Source organism: Amphiprion ocellaris, chromosome 13 (assembly GCF_022539595.1).
Source record: "Amphiprion ocellaris isolate individual 3 ecotype Okinawa chromosome 13, ASM2253959v1, whole genome shotgun sequence".
NCBI classification, from domain to species: domain Eukaryota; kingdom Metazoa; phylum Chordata; class Actinopteri; family Pomacentridae; genus Amphiprion; species Amphiprion ocellaris.
This window is the reverse complement of record NC_072778.1, coordinates 30,941,774-30,962,193: the sequence shown is the minus strand read 5'-3', so window position 1 is coordinate 30,962,193 and position 20,420 is coordinate 30,941,774. Positions and strand designations below refer to the sequence as shown.

At 41.5% G+C, this 20,420-nt stretch overlaps 1 protein-coding gene across 2 annotated transcripts in view; it reads left to right on the top strand.

Moving 5' to 3' along the window:
* Window positions 1–17,794, top strand: part of psd2 (pleckstrin and Sec7 domain containing 2) — a 36,940-nt gene extending 19,146 nt beyond the window's left edge. Inside the window, exons 4-15 of one of the 2 annotated variants that reach the window (XM_023268838.3) lie at window positions 5,930–6,127; window positions 6,405–6,485; window positions 8,116–8,252; window positions 8,524–8,582; window positions 10,052–10,141; window positions 10,266–10,309; window positions 10,424–10,614; window positions 10,731–10,801; window positions 11,735–11,892; window positions 13,659–13,803; window positions 14,095–14,238; window positions 15,014–17,794. In XM_023268838.3, the coding sequence (XP_023124606.2) occupies window positions 5,930–6,127; window positions 6,405–6,485; window positions 8,116–8,252; window positions 8,524–8,582; window positions 10,052–10,141; window positions 10,266–10,309; window positions 10,424–10,614; window positions 10,731–10,801; window positions 11,735–11,892; window positions 13,659–13,803; window positions 14,095–14,238; window positions 15,014–15,244 (1,549 nt within the window). In that variant the 3' untranslated portion in view covers window positions 15,245–17,794. The remainder of the gene's footprint in view (window positions 1–5,929; window positions 6,128–6,404; window positions 6,486–8,115; window positions 8,253–8,523; window positions 8,583–10,051; window positions 10,142–10,265; window positions 10,310–10,423; window positions 10,615–10,730; window positions 10,802–11,734; window positions 11,893–13,658; window positions 13,804–14,094; window positions 14,239–15,013) is intronic. The other variant, XM_023268839.3, reaches the window with a different exon arrangement.
* The last annotated feature ends 2,626 nt before the right edge of the window (window positions 17,795–20,420 follow it).

Here is a 20,420-nt window from a genome sequence, read left to right as displayed (position 1 = left end):
TGTGTGTGTTGTTGGAAATTACTCATTGCTGAGTGGAGCTAATAACCTGCAGTGAGTGAATGTATTAACGCAGATCTGCCACCTCATCTTCTACATTTTATACTGTTGAACCTGCAGCTGCTTGTCTGCCCTCTGCTTTTTCTATTGTTCTTCTTCTTTCCATGATATTAAAAAAGAGGAAGGAGTCATTCAGATATTGACGGCAGCATGCACAGATGTGTCAGTGTATTATAAAATTCTGTGCATGTGTGTGTTGTGAAGGCATCTTTTTTATTTCTAACCTGCCCTGTAACGTCTTAACTAAATGCCTGATTTTGAATTAAAGATGCATAATTAGTTTTGAAAAATAGGTTGTTGAGGCAAGTCACAGATGAATGTGCAGAAATAACCACATGCAATAACTAGAAATCAACTTGAGGAGTGTAAATACAGGACGTCCCCCAGATATTGAAGCGATCTGCTGGCTCACGACCCCTTTTACTTGAGTGCAGAGGAAGTGGAGCTGGCCGGGACACACAGGGCCATTGTAAAGCCACCACTAGAACTGTGTAATTCATCAGGAAAAGTCTGTGCAGTCTCCGCCCCCAACATCCTCTCCTGAGCGCAGCGTTCAGACCAGCCAAGAAACTTCAAGGAAAAACCCTCCAAACACTGCCTGTTGACACTGAGCTGGAGTAATTGATCAGCTCTGATCAGGGCTGTAATTATCTATGACTGGACCCCCCTCTGGAGAAATCTGATTTGGCTGGAAGTTAAACAACAAACCGGGCCGATGCGGATTTTACCGACTACTGGATGATGAGGCGGTCGGACCGTAGCGCGCCTTTAACCGCTGATTTCCAAGATCCGAGATGTGGAACAAGGAATACGATGTTCACTTCGACTTTTTGCTGCAGCTGCTGTAAGTTCAACATCTGTTTAGAGCCGTTTTTTCTAGCTTTGACGTGCAAAATGGGGTGGGAGCGTTAACTTTATGCTGCGTGGCAAAATGGAAATAGTGAGGTAGCTGTGGTGTAACTTTACCCTGACGAAAAATCATCTCGAAACCGATACAATATTCTTACTTCGACTTATTTATGGTAATAAAATTAGGATGAAAGTGACTAAAACGCCATTTTAAAATCAAATGTGACATACACACAAAATACGTTTAAGTCTCTGCTAATCAATGCCGTGTCATTTCATTTAAATGTCATAAATTCAGTTCATAGATAGCTTTACAGTACGTGGTATTGTAGTTATACCTGCCACTAACATTTTTTATTGTTACTGAGTCAGCTGTTTTTGATTAATTATTTATTTAAGTTATATTGACATGTGCCCCAAACCCAAAGTATCTAAGCTTACAATTAATATATGGGGACAAAAGCATAAGAAACTTAGGTTTAATAAGCTGAAAACTCTGATAAATGACTCAAATAATGCCTCAAGCAACTAAACTGTTAATCAGTTATTGATCTGTAGCCCTGATGCATGTATTAATTAAAGATTTGTAGCTGTAAACCACCTTAAGGATGCCAGATTTCTCCCAGCTGTTTATTTTTCTTGCAAAATCAATCCAAGTTTTTTTTAATTATCTGTGGGTTATTCAATGTCCCTCCATCCACTGTTAATCATTTTATAAAACAACGTGATAGTACATTGTGTGATTCAGGGTTTGTTGACCAACAGTGAGCAGTAAAAGTTGTTGCTGTCGTCAGTCTGCCGGCTGAATGAAAATTAGTCAGTTATATGATGCAGGGAGGTGTCTTTGTTGTGTGCTTTAAACTCACAAGTGCAGCAGTGTTTTGTATAGATATTATATCTAGAAGCCACAGCAGATGACTCCACTGACACTCATGCAATCACACACAAACAGCTCTTCTGTGTATCTCTTTCTACACTGTACTTCAGTTTGATTAGTATACATGCAAATGAAAGAAAAGTCTGTGGAATAACAGAATTTCATCATTCAGGTAATCCCATAATTGCTGATTACGCACATGGAAGATGCCAATCAGATCATCCAGGTCCTCCCTCACACCCACACACCTTGCATGCAGACACACCTTGTAGGTGCGGGCGTTGTACGGCCAGAAAAGATTAGCTTTGAGTCACTGGCATGCCTCATCATGCTCTCTGACTCTGAGACAGTCACACACAGACTGAGTGGCGGTCACAGTGACTGAATAAGTGTGGCCTGGGGAGACAGAATTGTGCCTTTAGATAGACTAATAGCTTCACTGTGTGCCACTTGGCCCTCAGTAACTCCAAGTGTCTTGGCACAAAAGGCACTTAATACTGTTTCTGTGTCACAACTATTTTGTGTGTGTGTGTGTGTGTGTGTGTGTGTGTGTGTGTGTGTGTGTGTGTGTGTGTGTGTGTGTGTGTGTGTGTGTGTGTGTGTGTGTGTGTGTGTGTGTGTGTGTGTGTGTGTGTGTGTGTGTGTGTGTGTGTGTGTGTGTGTGTGTGTGTTGGCTCTGTTCTTGCCAGACAGCACTGTGAGGAGGGGAGGTGGGGGTGAGGCCGGCATCGTTTTAGCCCCATGACTGATATGAGCTTTGAATGATTTATGAGGTCTCGCTGAATCTAGTGAATTAAAATGGTCAGACAAGCGAAAGCAATTTCACTGCAAACACGAGGCGAGATGTTGTTTAGATGCTTCGGCGCAGACTCAGTTTATTTGCTGTGCATCTAGAGATGTGTGTGTGAGTGTGTATGTCTTAAAAGCTGTGTATCAATTGTGTCTGTTCGTATATATTAACATAAAACTGCTCTTTTTTAACTTTTTCAACAACTTGCTTGTGTCTCAAGTCACTGTGGCTGATACGTTGCATTAAAGAGGTTGTGGCTCGGCCCTGTATCCAGAATACCTCTCGAGGGAGCTGTACAGGAAACAATTTAATCAGATCCCCCAAACTCAATCAGATGGCTCCTTCTCCAGTAGTTTTACTCTTTCCGGACACTCCCCACCCTGTCCCCAAGGCTGAGTCCAGACACCCTCCAAGTAACTGTTTTCTGCTCACTGTATCTTCAATCTCATTGTCATTTTTGCTAGTGAGACTTCAGTGTGATAAGGTGGAGGCATCAGCACGACCCACCTGGCTGTGGAGGAGTTTGTGACTCTGGGAGATGTGCTGTTTGGGCTAAAATCTTGTTCCCAAGGCGAGTTTGGCCCAGCAGGTCAAGGTCCAGATGAAGATTCATGAGCTTAATGAATCAGCTCAGGCAGGAAAGTGTAACCTTGCCTGGAGCAGAGAAATCAGAGCCCTTTGTGGAGGTCAGCTGCATGGACGTAGCACACAGCCAGCTAGACGGCATGTGAAGTCAGGGGATCGACATCTCGCCATAGAAACATTTGTGTTTTTGTCTGTAGCTTTTCATTTTTTGTATTAGTCCGTGTCAGGCGACCTTAAGATGTGCCGCTGTTATTCTTCCTCCATCATAGGACACTTGGCTTCCGCTGTGTCCATGGCAACCAGCAAATCCCTTATGGCAGCAGCACATAATGTATTGAATTTGTGAGGGTAATGAAATTGGGCTGATCAGATTATGCAAAGAAACATCTGAATCATCTGGTGAGAATGCTGGCACAGGCACACAGACGCATACAGAGGCAGGAAATGAGGAAATGCCATTGAGAATGATGGAGGTGAATTTTGCACTTGTCATGAATTTGCTGGTAAATACAGAAATAATGTGCGATTTATATTTGTTCCACTCAGCGTCGATGACGGTAAATGTTATGTGACGTTGCACAAATGTTAGCTGTGTTGTCTGTGAGGTCAGAGTGGAAAGAATGCATTAAAAAAGATGTGAGGAAGACACTTTGAGCAAAAATGTCAAAATGAAATAACAGAGCATTTTGCTAACTTGCAATCAACAACAGACTTTAATGTTTATTCCATTGCCAGTAAAAGTCTTATTAACTCTGTACTGATTGACTCTGGTGGGCAGCAAGTTGCAAAGTATACAGTGCAATGTACAGTGGACACAGCTCAGCATCAATCAATCTACCACAGTAAGTCATAAATATATAAACTGGGCACTAATTAATATGCTGCATTGATTCTCTCTGATCTCCTGACAACAGTTTAACAGTTACAGAGAGTGTGAGGCCTCTGCCTGAGTAAACGCTTCATTAAACTGTGTCCTTCAGCCACACACTGCATCACAGTCTGCAGCAATGGCCTTGCTTCTCTCAGGGCCTCTCGACTGTTTTTAACATGAGTATCAGAGTATCACTTGAATGAAGAGGTTGTATAATGTCCTCTGGCTGTGAAGGAGCTTTTAAAAGTCTCAGGAACCTGAAGATGCCATCAGGCTTAAACTCTGGTTGAACTTTACACTTCAAATTTGTACCAGAAATCCTGTGTTACAAACTGGAAGTGCAGAATTTGAAAGATGTGGCAGGAAGGGTCTGATGAAAACTGCTTTTGAGTGGAATTATGGGAAATGGAGGATTTTTTTTGCCTTTGTGTAGTGTGACCCGTTCTCGGGACTAAAAGTCAGAACATCTCAGCTGCTTCAGTCCTTTTCATAAGTTTGTTTTAGTTGTCCAACTTAATGAAGGTCTGGTACTAAATCATTGCTGTCCCAAGTCTAAAAACATTAATGCCCTTTTATGGCAAAAATGTTTTCCATTTTTATCATTAATTGTACTAAGAAGACTACTAGTGGAGAGTTTAAGTTTCTCTTCAGTGTGTAAGCTGTTGAATGAGCTTAGGTGACAGATTTCTCACTCTATGATAGAACTGAATGAAAAAAATCTGATTGCAAAAGATATGAGTCATGATTTTAGTGGAAATTAAACTTTTTGTGTTTATTTTGTACTGAATCAAAAATGAAAATGATGATGTGATTTTTGCTTCAGTCTGTCAACAACCGCATGTAGGCTAAATGTGATTTCTTGTCCAGGGCATCCCACAGTGCTTCATAATAATGACATGTTGCAACACATTTACCTTCATTAAAAAATCACAGTTCCTGAAATTTGGATATTACACTCATTATGATGTTGATAGTAGTTGGAATAATTGTTCAGCTCTACTGAAAAACATTGTAGTTGACTGGGAATATTTTTGCAGAACTTGAGTGGAATCTGTTCTCATATTCAGCTCTAACAGTTTGTATTTCAGCAAATTCAAACAACTATTACTGCGTTTCAGTGCGAGACATTGACACATAGTGTTAAAATGTGTCAAAATGAGGCGTTATTACTTCTAACAGGGTGCGTCCTGCTGATCTGTCATTTATACAGACTCTGCAAGTCATTACTTCCCAATAAAAACTGCATGCTCAGTCCTGTCTTGAACAGTTTGGCCGAATCTCATTTTATCTTTTCTTAACCTTAGCTAGTCCTGTGGGAGTACATTCAGCATTTTGCGGAAACTCCCAACTTCATACTGACACAGATGCACCCATTCACAGCTGGAATAGACGGTCTCATGACAGCTTACTAGTCCATTTGGAATTAGTGAAGTGGTGGTATATGTTTTCCAACTTCTCTGCTACATTTGCTTGAGACAGAGGAGTAGAATTCTGATATTAGTTTTTCTGTTATACCACTTTAATTCAAATTATGTTAGAGGTTCGCAGTCTGAGATTAGCAGGGCTTTTTAGAGGAGATTGCAGCAGGTGAAATCTGCTTCGGCATCATAATCAGCCCTCATATCCCCTGCATCAAAGTAGGGCATTAAGTGACAGTGAAACTGGGTCACTATCATAACAAGTCATTTAAACCTCATTTGATTTGTGTCTGTGTGTGTGTGTGAACATATGTTTATGTAATTCAGTTTTTTGCTCGGCAATTTAGTTTCCTCTGTCTAGTTTCAAGCGAGTGGGCGTGCAACAGTGGACATGTGTTCCATTCATTAACCTGGGCACCTGGTTGTGTGTGTGTGTGTGTGTGTGTGTGTGTGTTTGGATTTGTGTGTGTTGTCCTCTCCAGCGATGCAAACCTCACAGACGCGCTGTCTGACTCGGAGGAGTGTGATTTGGGCAGTCTGGAGCGTTTGGAGCGCGGCAGCACCGACACTTTGGCCAATGGCTGCCGCGCCGACTGCGAAGCCGCCAAGAGGCTGGCCAAGCGCCTCTATCACCTCGAGGGCTTCAAACGCTGCGACGTGGCCAGACACCTGGGCAAGAAGTGAGCATGAACGCACACAGCAACACATGGACACACACACTGGTTGACTCATGGGCTCCTAAATCACCAGAAAAGGGGAAAACAGATGGAGTTATGTGACTGTAGAGATGAAACACAGAGACACATTGTTTGTATTGATGCTCATGCAGAAATGGCTGTTTGACTGTGTAACCAAACTAATTAGAACATGCTGAAGACTTTACAAAATCATTTATATAACACTCACAGCTCCTCAGTGCCACATTGTTGTGCTGATGCTCTTTCCATCTCTCTGCAGTAATGAGTTCAGCCAGTTGGTGGCATCGGAGTACCTGAGCTTCTTTGATTTCTCCGGCCTGTCGCTGGATCGAGCCCTGAGGTAACGCAAACTCAGCACTCGCTAGTGATGAGATGGTGATACTAGAATATTCGTGCACGTGTGTGTGTGTATGCGTATATTCCTCACAGTCCCTCTTCACAACGCGTTAGCTTTGTGCTAATCAAGCTGTCGTGTTGAGTGCAGTTAGCCAGTGTAGCTGACAGCTGCAGAGTACATTATGGCCTTGTACCTGACATGTTGCTGTCTCAAACTGCTGGCTTCAGTGCAGAGTGTTTAGTTAAGAGGCCTCCTGAGTTCCACTTAAGAATGGGACTGGTTAGGATACTGCTGTCAGAAAGGAACATCTGACATACTTAAGGTTCTGCTTTCATAATGGTTGGATAAAAGCAATACAGATTCCAGTTGAGCCACAGTGATTTCTGGTAGAAATTAAATATTTTACTAGAAGTTTTATCTAAACTTATATATCTAAATGTTGATTTAAACTGTGACAAATACAGTTTAACAAAAAATGTAGGCATCAAACAAGCTGGTTCCATCAAACATTTGGAGATTCACCAAATTTCAGGTTATTCTTCTGTTCAGTCTGTATTAAAGATCTTGTTCCTGGCACCCAGTTACAGAATCAGCTCCATTTATTAGCAGTTGAGACACACTTGCCCCTCATTGTAGTATTATGCAGCATTTAAAAAAAAATATTTTACCAGATAGGATCAGTTGAGAACAATTTCTCATTTACAGTGATGACTTGACAAGAGGCCCCAGCAGGAAGAAAGATATCAAACAAACAATACATATAGAAAAAAGCACACCGAAGTGTTTAAACAGACATTAAAAACAAACTAGATTAATGCTACCAGTTCAGTGAGAAACAGTCAGCATGTGCAGTGGTCAGCTAGGGTCTGCTGTAGCTTCTGCTTAAACATGTAAAGTGATGGAAGAGATGACAGTTTGAGAGATTTTTGGAGGGAATTCCAATCGATTGCTGCAGCAAAGCGAAAAGAATCCTGGCCAAAGACAGTGTGAACCTTGGGGATAGAGAGTTTTATGAGATCACTGGACCTCAGGTGGTAGTTGTTATGGTTGTTAAGGGAGGGCTGTAGGAGGTTAGAGAGGTACTGAGGTGTCTTCCCTGATAGGGTCTGGTGGATGAGTAGAAGTGCTGGAGTCGCCTGGTGTAAAGGGAGTGCCAACCCACCAGTTTGTAAATGTCACAATGGTGGGTGGAGAAAGCTGCACCGGTAGCAAGACGGATGGCTGCGTGGTAGAGGGCATCAAGCCTGTTAAGGGCACACTTAGGGGCCATTTTATAGATGACATCACTGTAGTCGAACATGGGGAGGATGGTCATCTTCACAAGAGTGTTTTTGGCAGAGTATGTAAAGGAGGCCTTATGACGGTAAAGGAACCCCAGCCTGGCTTTGATTTTAGCCTGTAGAATGTTGATGTGAGAAGTGAAGGAAAGTGAAGAGTCCAGCCAGAGACCCAGGTACTTGTAGGAGTTGATGAACTCTTTCAGATCTGAGCCATCTGCACAGGCGATCTTTGGCAGGCTGGAGACACTGTTGGTCCGGTTGAATAGCGTACTTGACCAATTTTAAAAAGCAGGCTCGACTGTTACAGCTGTTGTCGGAGTGAAGTCTTTCATAAGGTTCTTCATGTGCGGCAGGAACTTCTTAAAAGCCTTCCCACTGATGGGAGAGACGCAGGAGAGAGAGCGGGTCCTCGTCCATTTTTCTAGGCGGTTCTGCCACTGCAACCCACAGACACCCACCGCTGAAGGTCAGAGTCGTGCAAGTGAAAATGGTAATGAGGAAAAAACTGTATAAAAATGCACAAAAACACTCACATTAATGCTTCTGAATGAAGTGATTTTCCACATTAACTGACGCTGATTTCCATACAGATATAAGTTAATCAAACACTCATTGTTGGTGTATTTGCATACATTTTAAATATACTGAAGCACATCACTTTACAACATCGCTAGCTCAGCTTTTTCCATACGCAGCAGTGCATTCACATGAATTCACGTGACATTTAGTTGACCTTGGCCTTGTGTGTCGTCTTATTGCAGATGGAGCCCACACATTAACCTGCGCCCTCATGCTGCTCAACACTGATCTGCACGGACACGTATGTGCTGCAGTTCTCTGTCTTATTACTTCTTTAGAATCCTCTATCCTGTATTCTTCTGTTTGGGGAAACAAAGTGTAAAGGCTGTTGTTTTTCAGCACCGGAACGCCTCCCTTTAAATCTTCTTCTGGATATGCTTCATGTTCTTTCCTCGTCTGTCTACCGTTTTTCTCTCTGTTGCTCTCTTTCCCCTCCCCGGCCTACTTTCTGACCTGTTTCTGTCTCTCCTCTCCCCGAATCGTCTCATCTGTACAGTTCAAAATACGGGAGCGCTGTGATCTAAGCAACATACCACGTTCAATCCTTTGCTTTTCCTACAACCTTCCTTCTGAACTCAGTCAGTCCCTGCTGATAGTGATTTTAGTCAGTATCCCTCCTCTAACTAATATCCTGTCTCTCTTTTCAACTCCTTTTCCTCCTTTTCAAATCCTTCCCCTGCTAACCACCTCTGGTCTCCTGGTCTCTCTCTACCCCTGCAGGTGGTAAGTTTACTTCTGGTACTAACACTGACATCACTGACATCAGCGCACAATTAAATCATACTTTTATATTTTAATAAAGGAAGCAGTCATAGATTATATCAGACTAGATCCAAACCATTTATTTTGGCTAACATTCATCCTGCTTAAATTGAATTATGGAACATTGGTCTAAGCTGTAAGAAAAGCTACAGCGCAGTGCTTTCAAATTCAACATCTTAATGACAATTACAAGTAAAACAAAATGGACATCAGATTTAATTTTTCACCGTTATGCGAGTTTAACTTAATAAGTGCCCACTGTCATGCATTCATTGTATCAAAGTATGAGTTAGTTTGTAAACAAAGTAATTTATCGTTGTAATTACAATGTTCCTTTTTATGACAATGAAGTGGAAATATTTTTCAATGTGTGTCACATTATTCTGAGTAATTTCTATTCCTCAGAGAAAACAGGAACAGGGTTGTCTTGCCAGTGATGTGGCCTCCCTGGAGGAAAATGTGTATAAAAACCAGCTAACCAATTACATATATTTTTGTACCAGCAGTGAGTCAAGTCAGTTTTATTTCCACATATGTATCTATTTAGGTTACCAGCTAAATTTGGGCATGAAAATGTAGTATTACACCAGCCGCTCCTTCTGTTTTCTTCTGTAATGATGCAACATGGTTAGAGGTTAAAACACTTGTGATAGGTGTGGTTAGCTGATGCCCGATAAGCTCTAATAGAGGCAGAGCCACACTAACCACCACTACTTATGGAAGTCCAGCAGCTTAACATTGCCCCCCAGTGGACGGCTGCAAAACCGCACCCAGGTTGGCTCAGGTTAAACCGGGCAGAAATCATCAGCTACTTTGAAATTTGGATGTTTCTCTGTTGATACAGAGCTGAACAAGGCTGATTTCACAAAAAATATCTCATTTTAAACTCAAATCAATTGTTTTGTTTGTGTGTTTCTGTCTTTCATTGGTCGATTCTCCTCTCTGCAGAACATTGGGAAGAAGATGTCTTGCCAGCAGTTTATCAGTAATCTAGACGGCCTCAACAATGGCAAAGACTTTCCCAAAGATTTATTAAAGGTACAGATTTCCTCCCAAGAGAGTACAGCTACTGGAAACTGGAACCTTACCATGATATTTAATTTTTACAAAGCGCACAATAAGAAAGAAAATGTTCACATTTTTGCTCTTATTTTCCACACAGGTCTTGTATAACTCAATCAAGAATGAGAAGCTGGAGTGGGCAGTGTGAGTATGCATTTTGTGCTTATCGAAAGGACAAAGTATTTGGGGTATGCAAGTTTTTTAGAAGTAAGTACTCTTAAATAGATGCTCTGTCTGAATGGATATTTGTATGTGCAGTGAGGAGGAGGAGCTGAGGAAGAGTCTATCAGAACTGGTGGAGGAGCAGTGTGAGGGCGGGAGTAAACGTGTTGCCAGGGTAACTGACGGCAGTAACCCCTTCATCGCCATTCCCATCCTCTTAAACGCCGTCACCTACAAACACGGGGTGCTGACCCGCAAGAGCCACGCCGACATGGACGGCAAACGCAGTGAGTTTACGTTTTCACGCTGAAACACAACGTTGGACCGAAGTTACCAAATCCTTCATCGTCAGTTTCATAAGAACACACCAAGAAACAGTTTTATTTCTGTGATTCTTTCGCAGCTCCGAGGGGTCGCCGTGGCTGGAAGAAGTTCTATGCGGTTCTAAAAGGGATGATTTTGTATCTCCAGAAGGTACCGCATCTCGTCCTCTGCTCCGTTGCCATAGAAACACATCCACCACCGCAGTGACAGCAGTGGTGGATGCTGTGAGCTGCTGTGTGCTCTGTGTGTGTGTGTGCGTGTGTGTGTGTGTGTGTGAGGGAGTGAGATAGAGACAGCATTAGGGGAGGAAATGAGGCAATGTTGCACCAGTGTGTCTTTGTCTCCCCCTGCTGGTAGAAAAGCTGCACGGCCCACATGTCAGGTTGTTTCGAGGGTCCTGCAGCAAGGGGCCTGTTTCCCATTTTTGGGCATGATTGTATACTACAAAGCCTTATATCTCTGTCCACAAAAAGTCAAATATTTGAAGCAATCAAAGAAAAAAGGAGAGGAAATCTTAGAGCTGGCTACTCTTGCTCCAGGACGATGTGTCTGTCCACATGCGCAGGTGGCAGAAGCAACCAAATGTGGCTGTTCAATGGTCCAACGCACGTTACTCACCCGATCTGCACCGTTGGACTTCTATCTCTTCCCCAAACTGAAATCTCACTTGAGTGCCCGCTATTTTCAGAGTGACGATGAAGACATACACGTTGTTGAGGAGAATTTGAAGGCTCAAGTTGTGACGTTATTCTACAAATTAGATAGTGAAGCTCTGTGGACCAAGTGCACCGTAGTGAAAGGAAGTAAAAGGATGTTGAAAAATAATGCAGCAACAATCTTTCTTAGTTTTTCTGGTGAGACTGAGGACTTTTTGAAGTACCCTCATAAACTTTTGACCTTCATGAAGTGAATTAGCTTCTGTATCTGTCACAAAAACTTTAATATTTTTACTTTGTGATGATAGTGTGGATATTCTTCCATTCAATGCTGTGAGAGAGTTAATTACAACATTGATGTTCAGCTTCCAAAATATATATCGCCTACAGTTTCTGCTTGTGTTTCTTTTCCCTCTCATTTAAACAGGATGAATACAAGCCAGATACTGACATTTCAGAAGTGGACCTGAAGAATGCAGTCCGGATCCATCACGCTTTAGCCACTCGTGCCACCGACTACAGCAAGAGAGCCAACGTACTGAAGCTCAAAACCTCAGACTGGAGAGTGTTTCTGCTGCAAGCCCCGTAAGACTCTAAGCAACTCTAAAAACATGTTAAACATCTGAGAATGAAGACAAATACAACAGGACTTTACATTTTCAAGCATGTCTTATGGAATTTTACCATTGGTACTTATGAGACATTTTTTTTAATAGCTGCTTTCGGTGGATAGTTTTATAAAAATGTCCTTATAACAGGGGTAGAACAGGGCTGATGATTGATTAGAGTCTTAAACTGTGTATGAGTTCATAAATTAAATAGTGTAATGTAAAAAAGTAGCTCAAAAGTTTCACGACAGTACTGGAAAATAACTAATTAAAAAGACAGTATTGTTGTGATCACTGATGCTAATTGTTACACGGAGGGACATATAAAGCCTCAAGAGGATAAATCTATCAGCAAACTGACATCAAACATATTTCTGTGACATGTATAAGTTTTGTAATTTTGATATAATAAAACCTACTCTGCAAGGTCTGTGATTCAAACTCCTCTGAAGATCAAATAGCCATTGCTTGTTCGTATGAAGAGTTTGAAAGTTACAGATGATTTGTGGCTGACATTTAAACTGAGCATTGCTGTTGCTGGAAACAGACATTTAGTTGTTGAAAATAAGTGCAAACCTTCTTTATTTCAAATAATCTTTTGTATCGTTCTTTGCTTAAATACATGTTTAAATTTCCAATATTCACTCGACCACGGAGGCGGAGCCTCTGCGGAGTTTTGTAGCGATCAGTGTTGGTTTGTGAGATAGCAGCACGGCGTCACTGTAACTATGACAACAAGTGAACACTACATCAGCTGCCTGCTGATGATCACATGATTGTGATCCTACTACAAATCCACCACTGTGGACTTATCAGAACTTATCCGTCGGAAATGATACAAGGAACAATTGATTTAATTTTGGGGATGTTCCCGAGTGCCATCAATTCCTGCCACCTGCTACATATTTAGGTCACATGATTCGGTATCCGTACATAACGTACACATGCATAACACACGTACACATGCCTGTGCTCAGCACAAGGTCATTTTCTTTGTGGGTACATCTTTATTAAATCGACACATTCTGTATTGCTGTGATTTCTGTCACAGTTTTTTTCCAGATTTCAGCCTTTGGAAATGATACGACTGAGCAGCCTTGGCGGAGTACTGCGCTCTCTGAGTGCTTTTCTTGTTTTAAAATGTAACACAAAGTTTTAATTTTTAAATATGGGCACACCGTTTCAATATAATAATTAAAGGTCGGCTGCAACATGGATTAGTAGTTACCAAGGACAACAATAATTGATATTTCAAAATGAACATTTTGGTGTCAAAATTTGGAGTAGCACAAAACTTAGTTGAAATGTCTTTATTTACGTTTTACCTCCTTTTAATTACGAGAGAACTTTCTGTTTATCCTTTAGTGATGATAAACTTTTGCTCAGGATGTTTTACGTATCAGACAGGACATTAGTCACAAGACGACAGAATGACTACAGATAGAGAGATGCAGCAGCACTGACCATTGCCATTTTAATTTGTTTTTTATATTGAGAATCATTAAAAAAACAAGAACAAAGGAGTCTGAAATAGAAAAAATGTTGAATTTTGGATCCCGCTAACCCCTAATAATAATTGATACAGTTTAGATGTTGCTATAACTTTGTCAAATTCCAACAGTTGCATGTTGTTTTGCTGTTGTTGTCTTCAGCCACATAAATGTATCAGGCTATTGTTAAGAACATCTGTTAAACCACTTGTAGCACACAACTAACCAAACCTTATTGTCTCTATCTCTCCAGGAGTGAGGAGGAAATGATGTCCTGGATCTTCCGGATAAACCTGGTCGCGGCGTTGTTCTCCGCTCCGGCCTTCCCTGCTGCCATCGGCTCAATGAAGAAGTTCTGTCGGCCAATTCTGCCGTCATCGTCCACCCGACTCAACCAGGCACGAACACAAACACACACAGCCGACAGCATTCAGTCAAAACAACAGCAGCCATTACACCCCCCTGCCTTTATATTTCATTTACCAGCAACATTATACATTATTGTTAGTACCACAATCAGCACGTAGTTGTGATTGTATATAGCACACAGTATATAACAGGAGCATACACAATCCATTTAAAACAGCTACAGGGATGGGCAATTTACCATATTCTATTTGTGTCTGCTTGCATCTGATTGGCTGTGTTGGGGTGTCTTCCGGCTTTTGTTTGGGCTGCGATTGGTGCAGGAGGAGCAGCTGCTGAGTCACGAGAGCAAACTGAAGCAGATGAGCCTGGAGCTAGAAGAGCACCGAAAAAACCTGCCCTCAGCTGACCCAAAAAGCCGCGAGTGGGAGGAGTACCGGCTCAAAGAGCACTACCTCACGTACGAGGTACAGGCTCGTGTGCAGCTTTTATTAATTTGTCTGTGCTGATTTTTTTTTTAAAACCAGATGACTGTTGTCTGCTGTTTCCTGTCCATATAATGTTCTATTTTTTAGCTTTTAATGTATAGAATACTGTGACCCATCTATTTTTCTTAGGCTGCAGAGTATTTTTGTCACTGATACTTTCACCTGTTATATTAATACCTCAGTTAGATCACGCTGCAGCCAGTTGTGAGGTAACAGTTACCATATTTACACCTGGCGTAAGCACGCAGTTTGTATGTAGATAACTTACCTGGATAAAGGAAAACACATGGTGAGATCAGATCAGCCGGATCGCATTTTGGAAGTGGTCAGGATTGCAATATGGGGGAGAAAATTGTGAGCAAATTCAAGCTAACGAGAAAACATTTTAGTACAAGGTGTAATACAGTAGAATCCACTGGATCAGCGTTCAGTCAGGTGAGACAGATGTGGAGGTGTTCAGGTCTGCATTATGTAGGACTGAGACACTTAGCTAATTTACACATTGGATTAGATCAAATTGTGGGCAAATTCAGGCTAACGAGAATGCATTTTAATATTAGATGTAATTTAAAGAGCCACAGATTGCATGTCAGTGTCCGAATGCCATATCCAGTTACAGATTACATACTAATAACAGATATAAATGAAGCCAAAGTGTTCAAACTGTTTCCAACGAGACCATTTGTATCCTTTTGACTCTTGATTTGTCTTCTTTTCTGTCTGATCTCTTCTCCCTCCTCCTCCCTCCGAGCAGAAGACTCGCTATGAGACGTACATCAGCCTCCTTCAGGCTAAAATCCGAGCAGAGACGGACGACCTTGAGAAGATTGAGGCCAGCGTCATGGGCAGCCTGATCATGGAGGGAGGCCTAGCCGGCCGCGAGTGCCTCCTCCGTAAGACGCAGTCCTCCCCGTCCATCAGTCAGGCCCACGGCGGCCTGAACGGGAGGATGGCTGGATGCACCGTCCCAGGACAGAGGAGCTGAGGAACGGGGAGGACGGAGACGCACCAGCCCATGACGCAACATCCCTCTAAGCCAAACTAGCTTAATCCTACAACTGGATGTGTTCTTAGTATTGTTGTTGTGGGCTCCTCCACTCCTCAGTAAGACGTCACTATCCTTCCCAGAATTTATCAGCCCTGATGATAAGTTTCTGTCCTTGAGCAATAGATGAAGAAAATGAAGAGCGTGCCCTTGATACCCAACAATAACCCTGCCAAACCTCAGTTCTTTGAACTTTTATTATTGCACATTAAAATGATCGTAACTTTGATCACTATTTATAGCAACATCATCAGTATTATTTTGAAAACTCAGAGTGAAGCAGTCGTCTTTAGTTGCAATGTGTTCTTAGTTATGAGCAGAACTTTGATTAGTTTATAATGTGTCAGTAAAAGGCCAGAGAGAGAACAAGACACAGACTGGTTTGTCTTCTCATTGTCCAGGAGTCAGGCAGCGTTTCAGATGAACGTGGTAGAGATGGTACTACTGTAGCATTCTGGCCTTTTTTACACACTCAGCCACTCACAGGTGTGTTACTGTGTGGACCTACAGTCTGGGTGGAGTGTGGTGTGTAAAGATGCAACATATCTGTCCCGGAGTTACAAAAAAAGACTGTCAAAAGAGCTCAGATAGATTGAGTCCCTGTATAGCATATTTATTTATTTATTTAACTGTCTGAAACATTTATTCACCCCAGGAAGGGTTCACACTGAGCGTGCTCGCCGTTTTTCAACTTCCTAACATTCATACATTTACGTCCGTTCACACGGAGCTGCCACGTGGTTTAAACTGTTTACTGGGCTGCTCCACCAGAGGAACTGGAGGTTGAGTGCCTTACTCAAGGGCACCTCGACACTAGCTGTTGAGGGATTTTGGAGAATGCTACTCTCGTCAGTTGCCAGATAGATCAAACGTCTATTCCTGTGATATTCTGAGCTACGCTAACCCCAAATACTAACGTGTATTTAATTATTCTGTTTGTTTTTAGGGAGTAAAAGAGGAGGACGGTATGTAACTGAAAGGAAGCACTGTGCCATGTTGTGTGTTAACCTCTTACTGCTCCTCTTATGTCAGGACTGAGCTGATATGTAACAATATATGGTCGGGTGTGAGGTTTCTGGAGATTGAAGTGAAGGGCAGAAGAGGAAAGTGTGGGCAGGAGGCGTACAGTATGAGCAGGTCAGCTGGTGTGTGCGTGCACTGGCATGCTTTTTAAAGTGGTTCCAGTTGAGATGCTGAAGCTGTAGGCGACCGGAAGAAGTAAATATAGCAGGGTCATGTTATTGTATTAAGCATTTATTTAGCATGTTTGGTGAGAAACAATCCAATGTCCTTCTGCTGGAGTAAGCCCACCATCTCAATCAGGAGTGAATAGATGTACCTTTACCTCTTATAAAATCCAACCGCTCTGATTTATACAAGGTTACATGGACCTATCACAGCTCTTTTGGCCGGGTACACTATTGGGCATTTAGCAGTACTGGTGTAATCCTTCCACTGCCATCCTTCCCATTAGATGAGGATGTTTTGGGGAAAGCAGACGCTGGTCTATTATAAACAGACTGGCTGATTGCAGAGCGTAGCAGCAGGACTGCTCCAGCTTAGTGTGCTAAAGTCATGAAACCTGTCAGTATGGAGAGAACGGCAGCAAAACAACTCCACCAGCAAAGTAGCCATCAAAACACCCTCCACATGAGGGTGAGGCGGAGGAGAGACTTGTTTTCTAAGAAGAGGAGACTGGTTTGGTTTTCTTAGAATGACCCTCTCTACCAGCTGAGAACAGACAAATGGATATCCAGCACACATTTTTCCAAACAATCTATTAAGCCTGATAGTCCTGGTAGGAGGACTGGTGTTAGGTTGTGGGGAAGCAGAGATGTGGTGGTACCGCTGTTTGTGAGCACCTTAATCGATCCTATTTCCCCTAAACACACACGTTCTCTCTTGCTTATGACACAACTGTAGATCAGTGCGTTCAGTGTCCCTTCACTCAGCCCCATGAGGCACAGAAGCATGTTGACGTAACCAGAGTTGTGGATACAGACTGTATGAACAATGATGTCTTTTGCTCTGGACACGGCACTTCTGCTGCATTATTAGTGACCGATGGGATCTGAGATCCTTTTGGGACTCGGCTGGAAACCTGGAATCGCAGCTGGAATCCTGGAAGCGGATTCTTGTACAGACCAAAATGCTGAAACAGAGCTGAGTTTTCTAAAGCTGTATTGTTAGGATAAAGAACTGCTTTCTTACCAGGGAGACTTCCCCTTATAGTCACTTTGGCTGTTGTGCTAACCATTGTTTCCCAATGTTTTAGGGTAGGCCTGTGCTGTAATATAGGATTGTGAACAAAAAGTTGATTGTTATGTTTTATTTAAAAAATGACAACTTCGGCACTTTGATGTCAGCATTGGATCTGTCTTTTTGTTTTGTTTGTATATCTGAACTTTTTGACAGGATGCTCATACTATGTAAAGGACATATTTACTGAATATTTAGTCTGTGCTTCATAAAGTAAGCTTTTATACAGAGGATTGTGGTTGTAATTTATTCAGACTGTCAACTCTAAACAGGTTTTACAGCAGTTTTTAAAATCTGTGTGCCACTGACATATTCAAAATTCTATAGACATGGCAATTGTAATAATTTGTTCAGGGCGTTACTAAATTTCCACTACAAGTAAATGTGAATTACAAATCTTTAGCAGTTATGAGTTAAATTTGATAACAGTTAAGTAGACCAAATCCAGGAGCTTTAAAGTACCTTATATCCTCATTCAGATTGTCAGTTTCTGTCCATCCTGGAACAAGTAGTTGTCAGATCTCACCTGTACAATTTGCATTTCTGCATCAGGTTGCAATTCAACTTTACAACAAGCTTAGTATGTGCTATTGTACATGTTGCACCTTTTCACAGCTCTTCCAAAATGTGTTCATATCTTTTGCAAAACGTGTCGATCAGCACACAGTCCGTTGCACTGCTGCGTCATCTCCATTTACCGTTAATGAGTCAAATCTAAACTTAAAAGCACTCCCTTCTTGACCTCAGGTGTTTAGCTGCATTTCTGCTTCATCAGCAGCTACGTTGAAGTTCAGCTACGGCACATGAAAAATGCTGATTGCATTTGTAAACTTATTTCATGATACAGGCTGCTGATAGATGCCCTGGTGTCAAAAAGACGTGGGTACTTGAGAAACAACTCACATTTACTGTCTTAAAGTGGAAAACACCAAAATAAGCATTTTTATGTTGTCCTCATTCAAACGTCTTGCTATCATGCTGTGGTGTTTTGGGTTAAAAAAGAAAAATGTAGAATTTCATGTTTAGCATAACATCACTATGGGCAATGCGGAGAACTTTGGGTGTGGCACTAAAAATATGCACAGTTTAATATGTAATCTGGTAGCCTCAGGCAGCAGCATTATGTTTCAGGGAAAAATATCAATATAGTTTTTTGTTATTCCCTCAAAATAACCAAATATAAATTTAGCATTTGCTGATCTTATTCACCCTAGTCAAGGGTCTATTCTTATTTATGCTGGAGGAGGTTTAACAATCAATGAGTGACACTTAATAGCTAATAAAGTGACCAATTAAAGAATCCTGAATAGAAATCTATAGAAGAATTCTGTAACGGAAAAAACAATTGTCGTGGCGACTCCACTGATGCAGTTTTTATGTCCTGGTGACCATTGAAGCTGCACTTATAGTTCACTTCTCATTAATGTAGATAGGTACCTGGTCTCGTTAGCCCAAAATTACTGACCGGACAACATCTTCTACCAAGTGGTGAAACTCGTCTATAAGGACTTGGAACAAGAAAAGACAAAGGTTTCGGAGGGAAAAAATACTAAATTACTTTGAAAAAATATGTGTTATATCCATAGATTGTCTATGCGGGTATTGCAGAATTGGACAATAAGATATTCTTTTCATTAAATCTGCTTGTTACGTCTGACATATTAGCCTTTTAAGGGTTAAAATGCCCCTAAAGAGTAACAGTAAAGCACCACTGACAGATAAAAATGGTCTAAATTCCTAAAAATCCTGCAGAATGATTAGTGTAGCTGTTCTTCCAGGTAGTAATATCATAAAAAGAGACCAGACATGCTTACAAACAGGATGAGGGGAGTTAGCAGCTAGCACTAACCCTGCCAGCTAGTTGACATTTAACATGTTATGTTCTGGCTGAGTTTTTCTTTAAAAACCAATAATGTACCAAATTACTGTACAGGAAATTAACCAATATGAAAAACTAGATATGTGTCAGCCAGGTTTTAGAAGGTTAATGAAGTTTGGCTGGCTAACAGACTTATTTGTCTTTTTTAAGTAGTTAAAATATTGGTGTCCAACACCGAACGTTTTCTGCGAGTTTTTAAAAACTTAAAGGTGAGCTATAAAAGAATAGCGCTAGAAAACGGCTTGCACTGAGAGTCCGTACATCCGAAGGTCTATAGGTCTTAACCAGTGGTAGAGAAACCCTCTGTGCATTGAGCCTGTCACTTTAAGAGGGATGCCTTGTAGGTTGTGTGTACCTGTCATGCTGCTAAGCTAACAGGCTACTAGTTGTCCACCTGCTGTGTGTTTGTTCATGTGTCCAGTTAGCTCATTTTAACATCCAAAAATCCTTAAAAGGCTCTTGTGAGTTTCCCCTCATGAAGTTATTTCTGTCAGCTTCCAAAGACATGAATGAAACGGAATTATAATGTCAAGCAGCAAATAAATATGGCGCCCCTGAATGTCGTGTTTGAAGATAATTAGCTGAAACAGGAGTTTTAAAACATGCTAGCAGATTGAGAATATATTCTGAACTCCTGGAACTGCCAGCAGAACCAGACCAAGGGAACACGGCACAAAGGTAAGATTTATTCTGTCACTCTAAACTCTGTTTTTTGACTTTGACATAAGACATGGCTTCACAAATGAGCAGTTTTATCTTGAGTAAACTTCAGGGTTTCTGCAGAAATCAGCCAGTCAAATTTAATGCCATTTTAATGCCATTTTAATGCTATACTGTAAAACTTGTAATGCCACGACAGTGAACTCAACAAATTACACAGGTTTGTTTTTTTTGTAAAAGATGATTTTTATATGACAACTGTTCCTACATTTAGGGTTGCCACCCGTCCCTTAAAATATGGAGTCGTCCTTTATTTGA